The following is a 20270-nucleotide window of genomic DNA, read 5'->3' on the forward strand; positions in this document are numbered from 1 at the left end:
TAGTTAAATTTGGGAGTTAAGTTCTAGCCAATGCCTTTTGGAAAAAAACAACACGTTGTTAATTGGTTAAGGCAAAAAAAAAAGTGTCCACACAAATTCTGGTCCCCTTAACAACCATTCTCTAAATGAGGAGCATGACTTACAACCCAGAAACCAAAAACCTGCAGTCCAATTGGTTTAACATCACCACCTAAGTTTGGACCAGTGCACTAGAAAAGATGTATGGGCTGATGGTAAATGATTTTGCACCTTGATAAGAAGTTTTGGGGAAGGCCTAAGTGTTTGAGGAAACAAGGAGAGAGGAACATCTCTAGGTTCTGCCTAACGTCACCTTCAAACTATCAGTGGGACAAGAGTGAAGTCCTAATGGTGGACATTCCCTCCCTAAAGCATTTCCAACTGGGGAGTTTCATAGACACTGGCCCAGAAAAGAGTAATCAGCCTGAGGAGACTGGCATAACGCAGTTTCAGCCCTCAAACTCTGTATGGTTGCCTCTTTTTTTTCAAATGAGAAGCACAGTACTCAGCTCCAAGGTAAACTTAACAAAATTCTTCTTCACCACTCATTTCAATCACATTCCTACACACAGGAACATTAGCACTAGAATCTTACAAAACAGAGGACTATCCAATGCCAGAACCACACTAAGTTATTAGAAATAAAGGTTTATTTGCAAAATTTGCTTTAGTGTGTTCTTAGAAGATCAGCAGAGAGGCCAAATTCCCACAATAACACTGATCAAACATTAACAATAATCACAGAAACCAAAGATACACTTCTATCCATAGAGAGTAGTTACTTTTCTCCTTAAAGCATAGAAACAAGCAAGATTTTTAAATGTTTTATAATTAAGTTTGAGTAAAGGAAACAAGATCTCTTTTTGATCTTTTTTTTGTTTTGTTTTCTTCAATTGATCCTAGTTTTGATCATCTACCTCCACTGAACTCACTTCCAAATAAATGTACACATTTATACAGATAACACACAAGATTCAATGCATAAATAACAAAACCTTTTAAATGCTTCTCTCTCTCTCTTTTTTTACTCACTTTAAATACACAATCTACTAATAGTAAATACACATTCATATAACAAAAACCCTATCACTATTCTTTCATTTGATATATCTTGAAATAGCATCAACAGACTTGAAAGGTGAGGAGATAACAGTTATTCAATCTTCCTGTGAAACACATGAATGATGTCTTTTCTTCTGCTGCAAGGCCTTTCTCAGAAAATGCAGGCAGTTCAGAAGTCAATGCTCAAAGCCATGAATCTCTGCTTCTAGAATTCTGTTGCACAAGAATGTTATCTCAGGTACCATAGCAGCATCTAAAAGCAAAGGGGGATAGTTTATATAAATTCCTTCTGGAAACTGATTTCTACCTCTCTTGTTTTCTTACCCTGTATATATTGATAGTCTTGGTAGGTATTACATGGTCTAAGAAAACCATGCATATCAAAAACAAGATTTTAAAGACAATCTTCAGGATAATTACTCACCAAACTATAATGTGTAGCAATCCACTTTTATATAAATAATGATTAATTTTGACAAAACAGATCCAAGTTTTAAGAGAGCCTGAAGTTTAAACAGTATGTACAATGAATGCATTGCAATGACTTCCACTAGGGCCTTGGAAAGGACCTCTAAAAATGAGAAATTAAAATTTAAAATTTGTTCACGTCACAGTAAATTCACATTTGGTGTCACAGACATTCAAAATACTTGGTGGAGGTTGAAAGATTAATTAACACAGTTGAAAGATTAATTAACATAATCAACACAGTTATGAGAATGTGGTATTTTATTAATAATACATTTCACAGAGTTAATGAGATACTCAATTTTGAATGACCTGTGTGAGCTCTCATAGAAAAGTATCACCCCCAAAAGGTCTGGTTTGGAGGGGGAGAAGGTTTTAGCATTAAAAAGTTCTATTTAAAAGAAAAGCAATCACTGGGTTTAGTGCTGATACCTCTTTATTAGGAAAAAGATTATCTAGCAATCATTTACTCTTTCTTGTTTTACAAGCCCAAAGGGCATATGACTGATAAGAGAGATAAGTCCATATCCTCCTGGAGTGCTTGTCACCCTAAGTTCACATTACTGTATCCAATAAAATACAGCAGATTAGTTTAAAGCAAGAGATGTAGACTCTATGAAAAAGGATTTCATCCCAGAGACAAATGCTACTCCTGTTTTTTTAAGTGGTACAATTCTTTGTCTATCAGGAGTTCCCACAGAGCCAAACATGGAAGAACATTTTGGCTGAAAATCTGTAGCTTTAGCAAGCTATCAACACAAAACATTTCCCATGAAGGTTAACACAGCTCCAAGTGTGAGAAACCAGACCTACCCAATTCAGAATCGACAGGACACTCAATGCTGGTGTTCCACGGAAGGCAAATCAGCCTCTGAATCATCTGACAGGGGAGATTTTGATACCTAGAAGTTAATAATTGAGCATAATAGATTCTCAGTAATTGCCGAAGTCCTACTTCCCCCAAATCCCAATTCTTGTTCAAACATCAGATGATCAGGGTTAACTATTCATATGGATAGCTCAAGCTGCTTATACAGAAAAAGATGAAGTAAGGGCTTCATCTTACTCTTTGACCTTGTTGTTGATATATATGCTAAATGATACTTCTGATGTGCCACGGCAATGTAAACCTGCTGTAACCCATGTTTACTACCTATCAACAAAATAAACAAATCAAAACCGTTTGGAAAAAAATACAAAAAAAAACAACTGAGGATGAAGGACAAGAGTCAAAACTTGGAGATACAACCCTTCGTGTGGGAGTAAGTTTCCAGTTTTGTTTGTTTTTCCCCACTGTGACTTTGCCCAAAAGGCAAGCTCCACTATCAGAGTAGTGAGGAAGTGCAAGATAGATCAGTAGAAATTACTCAATCTGAAAAACAGAAAAAAAGATTGAAGAAGGTGAAAAGCCTCAAGAACCTGTACAAAAATAAAACCTACCAAAAGGTCTACCATATAAGTCACTGGAATTTCATAAAGAGAAAAGAAAGAAATTACGGCAGGAAAAAATATTTGAAGAAATAATAACCAAAACTTGCCAAATTTGGTAACAGAGATCAGTTTGCAGATTCAAGAAGCTCAGCAAATTTCAGAAGGATACACTCAAAGAGAACTATGCCCAAACATAAGATATTCAAGCTAATGAACACAAAAGACAAAGATTAGATATTGAAAGCAGCTAGAGAAAAATGAAACACTACATATAGAGGAACAATTCAGATACCTGATAATTTCCCACCAGAAACTGTAGTGACTAGAAGACAGAGAAATAATTATCTTTATAGTGCTGAGAGAAAAAAATTTTTTTAAAAATCTACCAACTCATGCTCTATATCCAGTGAAAATATATTTCAGGAAAGAAGGCAAAATAATAATGTCATCCCCAAATGAAAGAAAAGTAAGAGTTTGTCATTATCATACCTGCTCAGTAAAAAGCATTACAGGAGGTTTTCCAGACAGAAAGAAAATAATATCAGAAATTAAAACTGTAATCTTTAAGAAAGAAGGAAGAACAACATTAAAAGTCAGTAGCTAGGTAAACATAGAAAACTACCTTTTTTTTGCATAAACTGCTTAAAATACTTATAATTATTTTAGCAAAAAGATAACATAGTGTAGTGAGGCTTTCTATGTATGTGAATAAAATACATATGCTAACTCTAATATAAAGTTCAGGTGTGGAGAAAAGAAATCGGTTTTGAAAGATTCTACATTTTATAAGTGATACAATACTTATGCTAAATAGACTATGAAAAAATTAGTTACATACACTGTAATCCCTAGAGAATTCATTTAAAAAAAAATAATGCAGAGATTATCACCAAAGAGCCAGTACTAAAAGTACTTAAATATAAAATAAGACTGGAAAGGGAAAACAGAGGAACAAAAAGCAACTAATAAAAACATAGTGCTAGATCCAAACACTTGAATAATCACATTAATGTTAACTGGCCTAAATATTCAGTGGTAGGAAGGATTCTAAAGATATTCCCCTAAGATATCTGTCCCTGGTTAGTCAATTGAATTCACTTAGCTACTTCTGTGAAAGAACTTAGCACATGAAATTAATTTAGCAATTCAGCTGACCCTCAGAGAGATTATCCCAGTGGGCCCAAGAAATCACATGTGCCCTTAAAAGCGGAAGAATGTCAGAGAGATGAGGCAGATGAGGTAAGAGTGAGTCAAAGGAGTAAGAAAGTTTCAACCACAGTTGCTGGCTTTGAGGGCTGTGGAATTAGGCCATGAGCCACGTGAACAGCCTCTAGAAGCCAAGAACAACCCCCCAGGTGTCAGTCAGCCCCACATCAGCCCCACAACCACATGGACTAGATGCTGCCAACTACTTGAAAGAGCCTGGAAATGGATTCCCCTCCTAGAGCCTCCAGAGAGAAACACAGCCCTGCTGACATCTTCATTTCAGCCTATGAGACTCTTAAGGAGAACAGCAGCCATACCTTGACTTCTGACCTATGGAAATTGTGAAGTTGAACAAGTGGAGATTGTTTTAAATTGGTAGTAACTTGTTAGAAGAAATAGAAAACAAACAGACGTTCCAATTAAGAGAATCAGAATTGACAGAATGGATACTAATGCTGTTGGCGAAAGAAACACTTTAAACATAAAAACCAGATAAGCTGAAAGTAAATGAAAGTATTGATAGAAAGATACACCATGGAGACAAATAACTGTAAGTACGATGGAGTGAAGGCTTCCCAGGCGGCACTAGTGGTAAAGAGCCCACCTGCCAGTGCAGCAGATACCAGACGTGGGTTTGATCCCCGGGTGAGGATGATCCCCTGGAGGAGGGCATGGCAACCCACTCCAGCATTCTTGCCTGGAGAATCCCACGGACAGAAGAGCCTGGTGGGCTACAGTCCACGGGGTTGCACAGAGTCAGACGTGACTGAAGTGACTTACCATGCACGCAGGCTGAAGTGACTATTTTAATCTCAAATAAAATAGACTTTGAGGCACAGAGCACCAAGAGAGATAAAGTGAGACGCTTCAAAATAATAAAAGGGACAATGTATCAGAAAGACAAAACAAGTATAAATGTGTCTGTACCTAACAAAACAGATTTTTTTAAATACATGAGGCAAAAATAAACAGAAAGATAGACAATGCCACAATCATAGTGAAAGATCTATCAAGATCTTTCAGGAACTGAAGGAACTAAACAAATCATCAAGAATATACAATGTTTGAACACTATCACCCTTAATCAAAGCTCACATTTATAAAACACTACATCCAACAACTAACTAATTATATACATTCTTTTTAAGAGAACAAGGTTTATTCACCAAGACAGACCATGTGCTGGGCCATAAAACACATCTCCATGCATCTAAAAAAATTGAAATCATACAGGGTATATTCTCTGACCACATGGAATTAAATTATAAATTAATAATAAAGTATCTAGAGAATACCCAAGTATCTGTTAAACAACACATTCATAAATAATTATTGGGTTAAAGAAGAAATTACAAGGGAAATTTTTAAAATGTTTGACCAGAATGATAATGAAAATATAACATATGGAAATTTGTGGGATGAAGCAAACAGTGCTTAGAGGAAAACATTTGAAGTTATGTATGTAAATATAAGATGTGTAAGCATGGGGTGGGGTGAGGGAGTGGAGACAGAGTCCATGGATTAAGCAATACTTCACTTACAAAATTTATCTTACAGATTGTTCCAGAAGGTATGTAATATACTTTTATAAATGTGAAAATGTTATGTAGTTCAGTGCACTGATGAACACCATAAAGTAAGGGTGCAAGGCAGGTCACAGCCTCAGAAGGCAGGCCCTTGGCTTTCAGTCTCCAGTCCTGTCTCTTTCCACTCAGATTTTCCACACATAAATTCATGGTATTTTGGCGTTAATCTGTGCTTTTTCAATACATCTACTTTCTCTTTCATTGTATTTTAACTACAAATGGAAACTGAACAAATAACCTGAGAGGAAAAATGCAGAACCAGTTTACAGATATAAAATGATTAGTTCAGAATGAGAAAGAAAAATACTGAAGAAGGGGGAAGGCAGCCAAAGCTTTTCTTCCATCGCATGCAACTAGACTGAGCTATGCTGACCCAAAAAGTGCTTTGAACAATAATGTGCTCACAAAGAGCAAGTGCAAAATTTTTCCTTTAAAATCTGCTTTACATTTAAGTTTAGAAGTATACAAGGAATTTCCCGCAACACTGTAGTTCCTAAAAATAAAATCTGTGGCCATGCTTCATCTTCACACAATAGGAATTTGTTTAGCTTTAATGATGTTGCTCCAAAAATGGCTGGTAAGGGATAAGCCAAAAAAGCAACAACTGTCTATAAATGTTTTTCTCAGAATCACTCGGTAACTGCCTCTGTAATTTGTTATCCTCAGCTATAGCATTCCCCTTGTTTGCAGAGTTGTACAAATTATTTCAGGAGTAACAGTAGGAAAAAGTACCCACACCGAGGAAGAGGGTACATACAGGGGCTGTCTGTGAAATGGAGATACTTAAACAATTGGGATGGAGAAATCCAAAATAAAAGTTGCATCAAGCAGAAGTGAAAACTTGTTTGAGGAAGAAAAGTGGGGGACAAAAAGAAGTAAAGGGAAAAATTCAGTGATACATGTCTCAAGTTTGTAGTTAGTTATGGATGGCCCAAGAGATTATAAAGTTCGCCAGCTTTCTTAGGGATATGACTGTTGTTGATATGAAAGTAGCAGAAACATAAATATTCTGGAGAGATAAGAGAAATTATAGAAAAAGACTATATGGATTAGAAAATCTCTAGCATGAACCTAGAGGGGTGGGATGGGGTGGGAGGTAGTAAGGAGGTTCGAGAGGGAGGGGACATGTGTGTACCTATGGCTGACTCATGCTGATGTATGGCAGAAACCCACACAATACTATAAAGCAATTATCCTTCAATTTAAAATAAATAAATTTAAAAAGAAAAATCTCTAGCATGGATGGAGCGGATTGCCCTAGGGAAAAGTGTCAAATAAACAATACATTTTAAGAAGATAAAAACAATTCCAGAGTTTAACTCTTTGAAAGATGGGTAATATTAATAATTTTGGTATTATTATAGTGAAATGCCATAATCTACAATAAAGAATAGGTACATTAAAGCCACAGCTAGGCTACATACACACACACAATTTTTTAACCTATAAAAAACTGATCACTGTAAGCTGTGAAATGTTTATGTAAATATATATGTAATAAGGGTGCTTAACAATAACTTCAGATATGCAGATGACACCACCCTTATGGCAGAGAGTGAAGAGGGACTAAAAAGCCTCTTGATGAAAGTGAAAGTGGAGAGTGAAAAAGTTGGCTTAAAGCTCAACATTCAGAAAACAAAGATCATGGCATCCGGTCCCATCACTTCATGGGAAATAGATGGGGAAACGGTGGAAACAGTGTCAGACTTTATTTTTCTGGGCTCCCAAATCACTGCAGATGGTGACTGCAGCCATGAAATTAAAAGACGCTTACTCCTTGGAAGGAAAGTTATGACCAACCTAGAGAGCATTTTCAAAAGCAGAGACATTACTTTGCCAACAAAGGTCCGTCTAGTCAAGGCTATCGTTTTTCCTGTGGTCATGTATGGATGTGAGAGTTGGACTGTGAAGAAGGCTGAGTGCTGAAGAATTGATGCTTTTGAACTGTGGTATTGGAGAAGACTCTTGAGAGTCCCTTGGACTGCAAGGAGATCCAACCAGTCCTTTCTGAAGGAGATCAGCCCTGGGTGTTCTTTGGAAGGAATGATGCTAAAGCTGAAACTCCAGTACTTTGGCCACCTCATGTGAAGAGCTGACTCACTGGAAAAGACTCTGATGCTGGGAGGGATTGGGGGCAGGAGGAGAAGGGGACGACAGAGGATGAGATGGCTGGATGGCATCACTGACTCGATAGACGTGAGTCTGAGTGAACTCCGGGAGTTGGTGATGGACAGGGAGTCCTGGCGTGCTGCGATTCATGGGGTCGCAAAGAGTCAGACTCAACTGAGCGACTGAACTGAACTGAACTGAACTGAATGCAATGAATCATAAAATAAAATTTAACATGCAAATTTTATAGATACCACTAATAAACCTACCCAATCAATAAAAGCAAACTCTCCATATGACACTTTAAAAGGAAGTATGTGTGCGTGCTAAGTCACTTCAGTTGTGTCTGACTCTTTGCAACCCTAAGGACTGTTGCCCACCAGGCTCCTCTGTCCACGGGATTCCTCAGGCAAGAATATTAAATGGGTTGCCATGCCCTCCTCCAGGGGATCTTCCCCACCCAGGGATAGAACCCACGTCTCCTGCAGTTTCCGCATTGCTGGCAGATTCTTTACCAGTGAGCCACCCGGTAAGCCCAAAATAAAGTATGAGAGAAACCCAAGTTCCATGAAACCTACGGACAGTATTTCTGTACCTGCTGTAATGCGATACTGGGGGTGTGCAAGTCAATTGTGGCCAGAGATGGAATTCGAGATTCTGAAAGATTTTTGTTCTCTTTCTTTATTAGCCTGGAATTCCGAGCTAGACAAAAATAACCATAAACAGAGTGAGAAAATGAGACATTTTTGTTAGTTTTTCACATTCTATATCTGTCCTTCAGTCTGTAGTTATTGTACATAAGTCTACATTTTCACATACTTAAATATGTAAAGTTACTAAAAATTTTTTATATTGTTAGTTTACTTAACATACATTTTAAATAATGTATAAAAAAGAGCTGAAATAGTAAAAGCATTGTAAACATACCGATGCCTTCCAGGGCTTTTAGTTCAGGGAGATGATTATAATTTAGTTCAGGCAAACGGACATCTGTCTTTGAGTATTCCCGTCTTTTCTTATTTGCCTGAAGTAGGCTCTTTTCACTAGCAACCTAATATCACCAGAATGGTTAACACAAATGAATTAGCTTCCAGGTAAGCTTGTCCCCTTTCACAACTACTATACTCATATCTTAAAATTTATGGAATTCAAAAGCTGGAAAAATATAAAGTTTGAGGAACACTAATAACAAATGAAACAACTTCACCCAGTTACTTCAAATCTCTTCCTAATTAAATTTACTAAAATTGCTAACAAGTGGGGTGCTTGGCTGCTGAGTTTCTCCCTCCAAGGTTCTGACAAGTGTCACAAGGTTAAAAGATGGGCATCAGTGTCCTGGTCTTTCAGGCCAGCAAGGTCAGGCCTTGTGACACTTGCTGGACTTTTATGCAAATAGTTGTTACTGACACCTGAATTGTGAATAGTTCATCTTGTTACAGATCACATCACCTAGCACATTTTTCACTTTCCCAATGGTAATCTTATTACTCGATTTTTACATTTGTCCTTGTCTCGCTCCTCAGCATTAGCAAATGATATTATCTCCCTAGAAATACATTTTATTAAGGTATAAAGTATAAAATTATTATTCAAATTATTTTCCTAATCTTAGTACTATTACTTCATATTTTATAAAGTCTGGAAAAATAATAACAGAAGTAACACTTCAATTCTGCACCTTTGTGAGTTAGACATTTTCCCAATCTGTTTCCTTTAAGAGACACAGAAACTCTAAAATCTTTTCCACATTTTCAAAACAGATGATACACAGAGATATTATATGATTTTCTAAAAGGAAAAAACCACATATAGATGATGAAATCATATGTATGTCCATGTATATACACATACATGTATAAACAGTGAAATACACACACAAAGACTATAATGACAGTGTTAAGCCCCTGAGGTTCCAGATGTCTTGAGTATACCTGTGGCAGATTCATGTTGATGTATGGCAAAACCAATATAATATTGTAAAGTAATTAACCTCCAATTAAAATAAATAAATTTATATTAAAAAAAATATTCTCTGAACTACTCTGCCTCCCAGAAAGTCTTCAGAAGTCCTGTAGTGAACTTTTGAGTTTCTTTATTTTGGATGTTTCTATTTACTCTTTTAATAGAATTAGTGCTAAGCCTCAAGTTTCAAATCAACTATAAAATAAATTAGTTAAAAAAAAACTATCCACAAGCAAAAAACAATAAAATAAAATAATGAGTACAAACTACTAGATTTGTATACTCAAAAAGTGACAAGTTAAAATACGTAAGAGATGTTTATAATAGTATACTTATCTACATCTCAGAATCAGGGTACAAAGCATGGGAGAAGGGTATTGATATTCAACCTAGAAGTTGAAGAAAGTGTATGCTTAGTTCTGCCTCTGTTAATTTTCATTAAGAAAAGACTCCATGGGTCTTCTCCCCACTAATCTTTACCTCCCTTCTTGAGTCCCTGTTCCAAAGGAAGATAAACAGAAATGAGATCTGTTTATCAGCCAGCGTTGATTATGTAATGCCTGAAAGAAGCCTGATATCAATTGCAGCAAACAGTGTTGAGCCAGCTACTTTGAAAAGCCTTGCTGATTAAAATAGTCTTCCAAAGCAGATCAGGAATGTAAAACACACAAAAAATCCATAAATAAATGAGCAGAGTATAGCAAAAAAAAAAAAAAAGGAAAGTACTATGGATACAGAAATTATAGGCTAAAGAATAGTTAAAAGAAAAATAAATGCAATGTCTCAATCATGAAAGATAGGAAAAGAAGGGTATACTTTTCAGCTCTGAGAATGATGAGAGAGGTAGAGAAGGGAAAATTGTGAGAAAAATACTCCTTTGGAAATATACATCCATACCTCCCTATTCCTGGCAGAAAAATCCATTCACCACATTTCTTAAGCAGTTTAAATGCATGTGACACTACTCAAGGTGTGGGGCAGAACAGTAATGAAAACAAAGAAAGCACAAATTCCTCCTGGGAAGTTTCCATTCAGGGAAAGGGGTAGCAGGGAAAGACATTATATAAATAAGAGAATACAGAGGATGTCAGGTAAGGTAATTAGGGATGGGGAATTAAACAAGGGGAGGGGAGAAAATAATAGGAGACAAAATTAGTTAAAATATTTGAGAAGACTTCACAGTAAGATTTCATCAAAGTCAAGAAGGAGAGAAAGCAAATTCTTTGGATTATCTGGGGTAAGGACACTCTAAAAGAGAGGAAACAGCAAGTGCAAAAACCCAAATGTGGGAGCATGTCTAGCCACGTTCTAGGAATAGCAAGGAAATCAATGTGATTGGACTTGTTTAGTTGTTAAGTCATGGCTGACTCTTTTGCAAACCCATGAGCCCCCAGGCTCCTCTGTCCATGGGATTTCCCAAGCAAGAATACTGAGGTGGGTTACCATTTCTTACTCCCAGGGATCTTCCAACCCAGGGACTGAACCTGTGTCTCCAGCATTAGCAGGTAGATTCTTAACCACCATCAAGCTGGAGGGACTGCAGTGATCAAAATGAGAGTAGCCAGGAGTGGGATGGAGGGATGGCGAGGGTAAATCACTCAGGGGCCAAAAGGCCCTGAAAGCACTTGGGTTTTTCTCAGAGATAAGAAGCCAACAAAGGGTTTTGAGTGGAAGAGCAATGATGATTCAACTTCACTTTTAGAAGAACACTTCTGGCCTGATAATACTCCTCCAAACCTTCAGAAGACCTCTGAACCTTGACATGATTCTACTACTGCAATCTGACACTATGTTTTAATTTGTTTATTCTCTACTAGACCACGAGCTCCTTGGAAAAAAAGGTTAACTTATTCTTCTCCATGTTTTCTGCTTAATAGATAATAAATATGTTAAGTGAATAAATAGAATATTCCTACCAGAAATCTGATCTGGGTAAGATAAGATAATTTACCTTTTCATCTACTCTATAAAAGTACTGATCACCAAACATTAGGTTAAGAAAATTTATGATCACTGAAAAAAATTAAAGCAGATATCATTTTAATAATAACATCTTTTTGACTGAAGTATAGTTGATTTACAATGTTGTGTTAATTTCTGCTGTACAGGAAAATGATTCAGTTATATATACATTCTTTTTTATATTCCTTTCCATTATGGTTTATCTTAGGATATTAAATATAGTTCCTTGTGCTATATAGTAGGACACTGTTGCTTATCCATTCTATATAATAATAACACCTTACATTTAAATTTCTAGATTTATAAAACTTAAACTTGACTTTGATGGGCTGGGAATGATATATACATAGTTAAGCTTCTACATTATGATGTGTCTCCCAACAAAACTCTCAGTTCTTCACTACCATGTTTAATATTAATAAAATCTAGAAATGACTAACGCTTGCTCTTCTACCACTGAGAACAGTTCACTTACCAATGTGGTCACATTAATATTATAAGCTCCTGGTGGAGAATGTTTATTTGGTTTAACAAATGGAATACAATACTTCTTGGTTTTCTCATCCACTCTGTAACAACAACAACAAAAAGTTATGTTAGAATCAGCAGTAATTATTTTTTTCAAGCACAAAATTAAATGACCCAACACCAAGTGACATGAACAGACATGAATTTGAGCAAACTCCAGGAGATAGTAAGGACAGGGAAGCCTGGTGTGCTGCAGTCCTGGGGTCGCAGAGAGTTGGACACGACTTGGTGACTGAACAAAAACTTACCACCAAGTGACATGCAGTTTAATCAGAATTTATTGCCTATTCTTTTCATTCCAATCCCTAAGAAAGGCAATGCCAAAGAATGCTCAAACTACTGAACAACTGCGCTCATCTCACACACTAGTAAAGTAATACTCCAAGACAAGCTTCAACAATATGTGAACCGTGAACTTCTAGATGTTCAAGATGGATTTAGAAAAGGCAGAGGAACCAGAGATCAAATTGCCAATATCTGCTGGATCATCGAAAAGGCAAGAGAGTTCCAGAAAAACATCTACTTCTGCTTTATTGACTATGCCAAAGCCTTGACTTTGTGGATCACAACAAACTGTGGAAAATTCTGAAAGAGATGGGAATACCAAAGCACCTGACCTGCCTCTTGAGAAACCTGTATGCAGGTCAGGAAGCAACAGTTAGAACTGGACATGGAAAAACAGGCTTGTTCCAAATAGGAAAAGGAGTATGTCAAGGCTGTATATTGTCACCATGCTTATTTAACTTATATGCAGAGTATATCATCAGATGCTGGGCTGGATGAAGCAAAAGCTGAAATCAAGATTGCTGGGAGAAATATCAACAACCTCAGATATGCAGATGACACCACCATTATGGCAGAAAGTGTAGAAGAACTAAAGAGCCTCTTGATGAAAGTAAAAGAGGAGAGTAAAAAGTTGGCTTAAAGCTCAACATTCAGGAAACTAAGATCATGGCATCCGTTCCCATCATGGGAAATAGATGGGGAAACGGTGGAAACAGTGGCTGACTTTATTTTGAGGGGGCTCCCAAATCCCTGCACATGGTGACTGCAGCCATGAAACTGAAAGACGCTTACTCCTTGGGAGGAAAGTTATGACCAACCTAGAGAGCATATTAAAAAGCAGAGACATTACTTTGCCAACAAAGGTCTGTCTAGTCAAGGCTATGGTTTTCCCAGTGGTCATGTATGGATGTGAGAGATGGACTACAAAGAAGGCTGAGTGCTGAAGAGTTGATGCTTTTGAACTGTGGTGTTGGAGAAGACTCTTGAGAGTCCCTTGGACTGCAAGGAGATCCAACCAGTCCATCCTAAAGGAGATCAGTCCTGAGTGTTCATTGGAAGGACTGATGTTGAAGCTGACACTCCAATACTTTGGCCACCAGATGTGAAGAGCTGACTCATTTGAAAAGACCCTGATGCTGGGAAAGATTGAAGGTGAGAAGAGAAGAGGACGACAGAGGATGAGATGGTTGGATGGCATCACCAACTCAATGGACATGAGTTTGAGTAAATTCCGGGAGTTGGTGATGGACAGGGAGGCCTGGTGTGCTGTAGTCCATGGGTTCGCAAACAGTCAGACACGATTGAAGGACTGAACTGAACTGAACTGTACTACTAAATGCCCACAGCCACACCATGGAGCAGCAGACGTGCAAAACCAATTATCTCTTTTATTATGACAACCTCTTTTTGTGTTATTAGACTAAATAGCTATAGAGAGTCTCTTCACCTTAAATAATACAACTCTATTTTCTTAGGACTCGGTAAATTTTTTGATCAAACACTAATAATTTTCATCACACTGGCCAAGAAGTCTTTTGAAACAGCAGCCTGACAAGAAGGAATAGCAGGGACTTCCCTGGTGGTCTAGTGGTTAAGAATCTGCCTTGCATTGCAGGGGACATGGGTTCAATTCCTAGTCAGGGAACTGAGATCCCACATACGACAGAGCAACTAAGCCTGTGCACCTCAACTACTGAGCTGTGCCCTCTAAAGCTGGTGAGACATAACTAGAGAGTCTGTGCACTGCAATGAAAGATCCTGTGTTTTGCAAGTAAGACTTGACACAGCCAAATAAATAAATAATTTTTTAAAAAAATGAATAGTATCCAGAAGTCTGAAAGTAATAATGCAGGTGGTTGGACGGATTAATATTTGCAGCTTGTAAATATGTAAGAATATTTTGTTCTTCTTTTCCTAATTCATACCTGTAACTCTGAATTCCTGAGATAGTGCCCATTCCAGAAGTAATAGTAGGAGTCGTTGCAGAAAGATTGTGTGTGAGTGGGGGAATTGCCATGCCTGGATTTCTTGTTTGGTCCACGCTGCCATTGCTGCAATCTTTGAGGCTTGTTGAAGGCACTATTTTGACGGGGCTCATCCCATTGTCATTGAGACAGCTGGCATTTGAAGCTCGACTTGCTTTTTCCACTTTTTCTCCATCTGTTTTTGATCCTTTTATTTTAAATACTTTAGAATCCTTAGTTTGGGGATCAGCATTGGTATCCTGTTATAAAATGTTAACAACATTAATGATCTGAGGAGAAGGAAAAATCACCTTTTCCTATGAAGTACTTGTCAACAAAACCAGAATTCCAGACAGAACACCTTCTTGTGCTCCGGTTTTTTTCTTATTCTACCTATGGAATTAAAACTAAACCTGGGATTCTCAGTCAGACACCTATTTCAAATGAAAATGCAACTCACACTAGCTCTGACATATATATATATGAGATTTAATGATGTATACACAGAACTTCCCTCATGGTCCAGGGGTTAAGAATCTGCCTGCCAATGCAGGAGACACAGGTTCAGTCCCTGATTCAGGAAGATTCTACTTGCCAAGGGGTAATTAAGGCTGTGAGCCACAAGTTCTGAAGCCTGAGTACTGCAACTGCTGAGCTCATGCCCTAGAGTCCATGCTCCACAATAAGAGAAGCCACTGCAGTGAGAAGCCCACTCACTGCAACTAGAGACAGCCCACATGCAGCAAAGAAGACCAGTGCAGTCAAACATAAATAACTTTTAAAAAATTATATATACACTTAAGCAGGTATACACATATCAAATTATATTTCAGTGGAAAACAATGAAAGAGGACTCCAGCATGCTGACTTTTGTTCTCTTGTATTTAGAGTCAGGGAACACAAAATTGAGTCCTCTTTCTTCTTTGGGTTCATTTGAGAAAATGTGAGTGAGTTGGTGGTAGATTTGAATTATCTTACTGAGAACAGATTCTGCATAAATTACCAAGAAAAGTAAATTTCAAATAAACTGAGTACCCAAATCTCAGTTTTTAAATGCTCTGCCGCTGCTGCTAAGTCACTTCAATCGTGTCCGACTCTGTGCGACCCCAGAGATGGCAGCCCTCCAGCTTCCCCTCTCCCTGGGATTCTCCAGGCAAGAACACTGGAGTGGGTTGCCATTTCCTTCTCCAATGCATGAAAGTGAAAAGTCAAAGTGAAGTCACTCAGTCATGCCTGAACCTCAGCGACCCCATGGACTGCAGCCTTCCAGGCTCCTCCATCCATGGGATTTTCCAGGCAAGAGTACTGGAGTGGGGTGCCACTGCCTTCTCCTTTAAATGCTCTACTTTATACAAAATTCTAAAAATTCTATTTTTCTCTCCTATTATCTAAGGGGAAAAATGGTGTATGTATTTGCATATGAGTGTACACATGCATGTCTAAATGTTCTTGAATGAGTATGATTTACTGACAAGCCCTGTTGTACAGATTTGTGTACAATAGGCACTCAGTACATGATATCCTAAGATGTTTTTTAAAACAGGTAATGTCTACAGAAAATACATTTTTATACTAAGCTAAAAGTGAACTTGTTAACCACCCAGGAGACTTTTAAGATCTTCATACCCCATACCTCCCTCAAATTTAAGGATATATTAAACTTAAAATTTAATATGCATTAAAACATGGAAATTTACCTGTACCACAAGTGTTTTTCTCTCTTCACCCAAAGACTCATCCTTTTCCTTTTCCTTCTTTCTGATTTGAGATTTTTTAGATAAAGAAATGTTTCTGGAATCTTTCTGTACTTTTAACTGCAGTTCCTGAGGAAACCTACATAAAAATACATTTGTCAATAAGACTGTATGAAACAGATAAATCTAGGAAAAATTGGTGTTCAAGATACTTATCTTTAAGAATTGAGTACTAAACTAGACTGTGTTATTCAAAATGAGAAATGAGGTTTCTGCAGATCACTGGGGATCTCTGAAAATCTTTCAGGAGGTTTATAAGATCAAAGCTCTTATCTTATTATGAAGGTGACTTCTTTTTCACCATCTGACATTTGATGAAATAAAAAGCAATGGGGGGTAAACTGCAGGTACTTTACCAAGATTGAAGCAGAGGCATCAAACTTTACAGACCTTACACAGATTTTATTATATTCTTCTAGCCACAAGTTCTCAAATTTAAGTTGGGGAGGGGGCAGTTTTAAGAACGTCCCACAGTAAATATATATATTTACTGTTAAGTCTATACCCCTGAAAAGATACCTTTGCTGCAAATAAAAGTGCAATGGTTGTCTTAAGAAAAGCACTTGTGTAGCTGGTTGAGTTACAAGCTAAACTAGCCACTTTCTTCATGGAACATTATTACTTGAAAAACTGACAGAAAAATTATTACTACTCAGACTTGGGGTAATCAGCAGATATTTTCTTTTAAAAAATGAACAAAGGAGTTTATTACTTCAAGGAAAAATCTGATAATATTTGCATTAATGATAAAATTCACACTTTTATAAAAAATAAGAATTTCATTCAACTTGTATCCACTACCGTGAACTTAGCAGATTCCTAATACTAAAGGTTTTTCTGATGAGAATGTAACTTTTTAATATAGTCCAATGAAATGTCAACATTATTAAATAAAGCTCTACATAAGTTAGCAAAAGAGTATTTTCCAAATGACTAATGAATGATTCTACAAAAGCATGCATGATCTACTCAAAGTGCAAGACAGACAAGTGGATTTTAATGTAATGGGGAAAGTTCATTGATACGGTTTCAGATTCCACAATACAAGCAACCTTTAAGAAACTACCACTGTCAAGTTTTGGTACGGTATCAAAGTTTTTTGGTATGGAATCAAAGAAAAATACCCACGGTGACCTAAAACAACTATCAAAATTCTCTTCCATTTTCCAGCTACATATGTATGTGAGGCCACAATTTCTCTGTGTATTTCAACCAAAACAACATATCATAAGAAATCAAATGTGGAAGCAAATACGAGGATCCAGTTATCTTTTACTAAGTTAAATAATAAATAGATTAGCAAAAACATAAAGCAATATCATTGCCACTTATCTCCCTATTTTTTGTTTTGTCAGCTGTACTGATGCCCGCAGCTGGAGCAGCACAGGAGACCATGCCAGCTACTCTGGCACCCACAGGTTTGGCACATCAGGTCTCCATGTGCATTCACAGAGTCAGCAGTGTCATAGGACTGGGTGTGGTGTAAGTTCAGCAGCAACAGGAGATGACACCTTTGCAAATACATCGGAACCCAAGATGATAGCATCACACAGCTGATAGCAAGACCAGAAATCAGTGACCTGAGTGACAGAGGTCATCACAGGGACAGAAAGAATGGCATGAAGGGACTGCTTTGTGAAAACCAAGGGCCCTAACTTAGCAAATACAGGGAACCACTCCTAGGAATGTGTTGTTGCTAAGGGTGAATGGAGGTAGGGTGGTAAACATTTGAGATCCTGTTAGAATAGGTGGGTACAGAAATACTGTTTGTTAGTGTTATGTACTGCTATGGCAGCCTTACTTTGACTCTAGGTTGATGTGACATAGAACACATAGTACCATACCTCTCAGCAAATCCATCCATATGGAAGAAATCATGGTGCAGGAGCTCAGCACAGAAGGGCCTTTTGTCTGGGTCAATATGTAAGCATTTCTGGGAAACCAAGGAATATATATCAGTTCAGTATATATAGTTCATATCAAAGAAAAACTGCCTACATTTACATGTGTAAACATAGAAAATTCTTCTTCAGAGTCAATGAATTTTAAACATCTATAATAAGTGATAAGGAATAAAGCACAAATCTAAACAGTGACCACCAATGACTGCTAATATCACAAAAAGAAAGATCACCAGACATTCAGTGTCTCTGAATACACAAACCTCTTATGAAGTATTCTTGCCAAAAATTCAACTTAATTCCAATCAAGCTCTAGCTCTACTATGAGTTTATACAAAATATGGGAAATGGAAGAACATATTAAATTATACTATGTGAAAAATTCTATGGGACAAACAACCTATTTTCTTTAACAGATAAATGGCAAGGTTTAAATAAAAAACAAAGAGGTGAGGAGGAGCTTGTAAATTGTCTTAAAGAGACATATCAACTGATTGTGATCTCTAGACTTCATGTGGATCCTAATTCAAACCATAAAAAGGAATTATGAGAAAATTAATGAAACTTTGAGCAGTGATTAGACATTTTACATTATGAAATTTTTGAGAATTTTTAAAATTTGCAGTATTTGCAGAATGGAAGGGAAGGGAACTACTCTGCGCTTACTATTGTGCTAGATACTTGACATAGATGATTTCATTTTATCTTGTTCTTTCATTTTCATATACATTTTATTACATCTTGTTCTGTCCCAGTGTTACCACTCACAGCTAGTAAAAATAAAAGGGACTCAATAAGTAGCTTTACACGAACAAGAATATTATACAAATAATTAAGGTATTTATAAGTGAAATACCATAATATCTGCAATTTGCTTCAAAATACTCCAAAAAAAATGTTGCTGAGGGAATTCCCTAGTGGTCCAGTGCTTAAGGCTCTGTGGTTCCACTAAGGGGGCACAGGTTCAACTCTTAGTCAAGGAAATAAGATCCCCAGGCCGCACAGTAAAAAACTGATGAGGAAAACAAAATTCCTAAGTGTGTGGAAAGGACAGATGAAATATTTTCCAAAGATTTCTAACCATTGTAACTAATGACCAGCTTATGGGGGTTCGTGACACCACTATTTTTTCTACTTCCTTTTCTATGTTTAAGATTTCCTATAATAAAATGTTCAAAAAGTCATATGATTCTACCATAAGGGGCATAAGCTGGACAATCTTTTTACCTTTATTCCTGTTTAATCTCTTTATAGACAGATCATAAAGCTAGTCTAAATAAAGAATATTTGGATCTGTTACATTACATAGAAAAATAACAATATATTTTTCTAAGAACTTGTTATAACTATTCATAAGCTTACTAAGCTTTTTTAAAATGAGTTATTTAAAGAAGCAAAAAAGCAAAAAATATCTTAGTGACCCTGCTCTTTTAGAGATATTTATTTTATCGACTTTATGACAGGAACCTCCCTGGTCGTCCAATGGGTTAAGACTTTGTGCTTTCACAGCAGAGGGCATGGGTTTGGGTTTGATTGCTGGTCAGGGAACCAAGATCCAAGATCTCACATGCCACATGGCGTGGGCCACCCCCCAAAAAAAACAACACTTTAGGACAATCCTAACTAATGAGGTTTTTTTTGAGCTAATAATTTCAAAAGGTCCACTTTGAAAAACAACTTGATCCAGTGAGAATGTCCCTAATATCCTCCCCAATTAAATACAAGGCAAAGGTGATGATCATGTAAAAATTAGCTTCAGTGAATCTAGTGGTTGAACAAAACCGCTTTTTAACAATATACTACAGAACATGATCTGTAGACCTTAATACTTTAAATTAAAGCCCTAGACTTTAATACTTCTCTACTTGTCTTTTTATTTTCTTATCCTATTTTCTTCTCTTTTCCACTTATACAAGGCCTACATTCTAAATGTTAAACATTAAAAACACATCATTATGGGACTGTTTTCACACTTAAAACACATTAGATAATACAAAATGATTTTTTTTTAAAAAACAAGCAAAATTTTCAGGC

At 36.9% G+C, this 20270-nt stretch overlaps 1 protein-coding gene across 1 annotated transcript in view; it reads right to left on the reverse strand.

Moving 5' to 3' along the window:
* Positions 651–20270, reverse strand: part of CDKL2 (cyclin dependent kinase like 2) — a 41785-nt gene continuing 22165 nt past the window's right edge. The window contains exons 7-14 of the mRNA XM_013964725.2: positions 18180–18268; positions 16279–16414; positions 14543–14841; positions 12280–12373; positions 8808–8931; positions 8476–8582; positions 2362–2450; positions 651–1333 (exon numbers count right to left, since the gene is read on the reverse strand). Coding sequence (XP_013820179.1) covers positions 2385–2450; positions 8476–8582; positions 8808–8931; positions 12280–12373; positions 14543–14841; positions 16279–16414; positions 18180–18268 — 915 coding nt within the window. The 3' untranslated portion in view covers positions 651–1333; positions 2362–2384. The remainder of the gene's footprint in view (positions 1334–2361; positions 2451–8475; positions 8583–8807; positions 8932–12279; positions 12374–14542; positions 14842–16278; positions 16415–18179; positions 18269–20270) is intronic.

This window comes from Capra hircus, chromosome 6, assembly GCF_001704415.2.
Source record: "Capra hircus breed San Clemente chromosome 6, ASM170441v1, whole genome shotgun sequence".
Lineage (NCBI taxonomy): Eukaryota > Metazoa > Chordata > Mammalia > Artiodactyla > Bovidae > Capra > Capra hircus.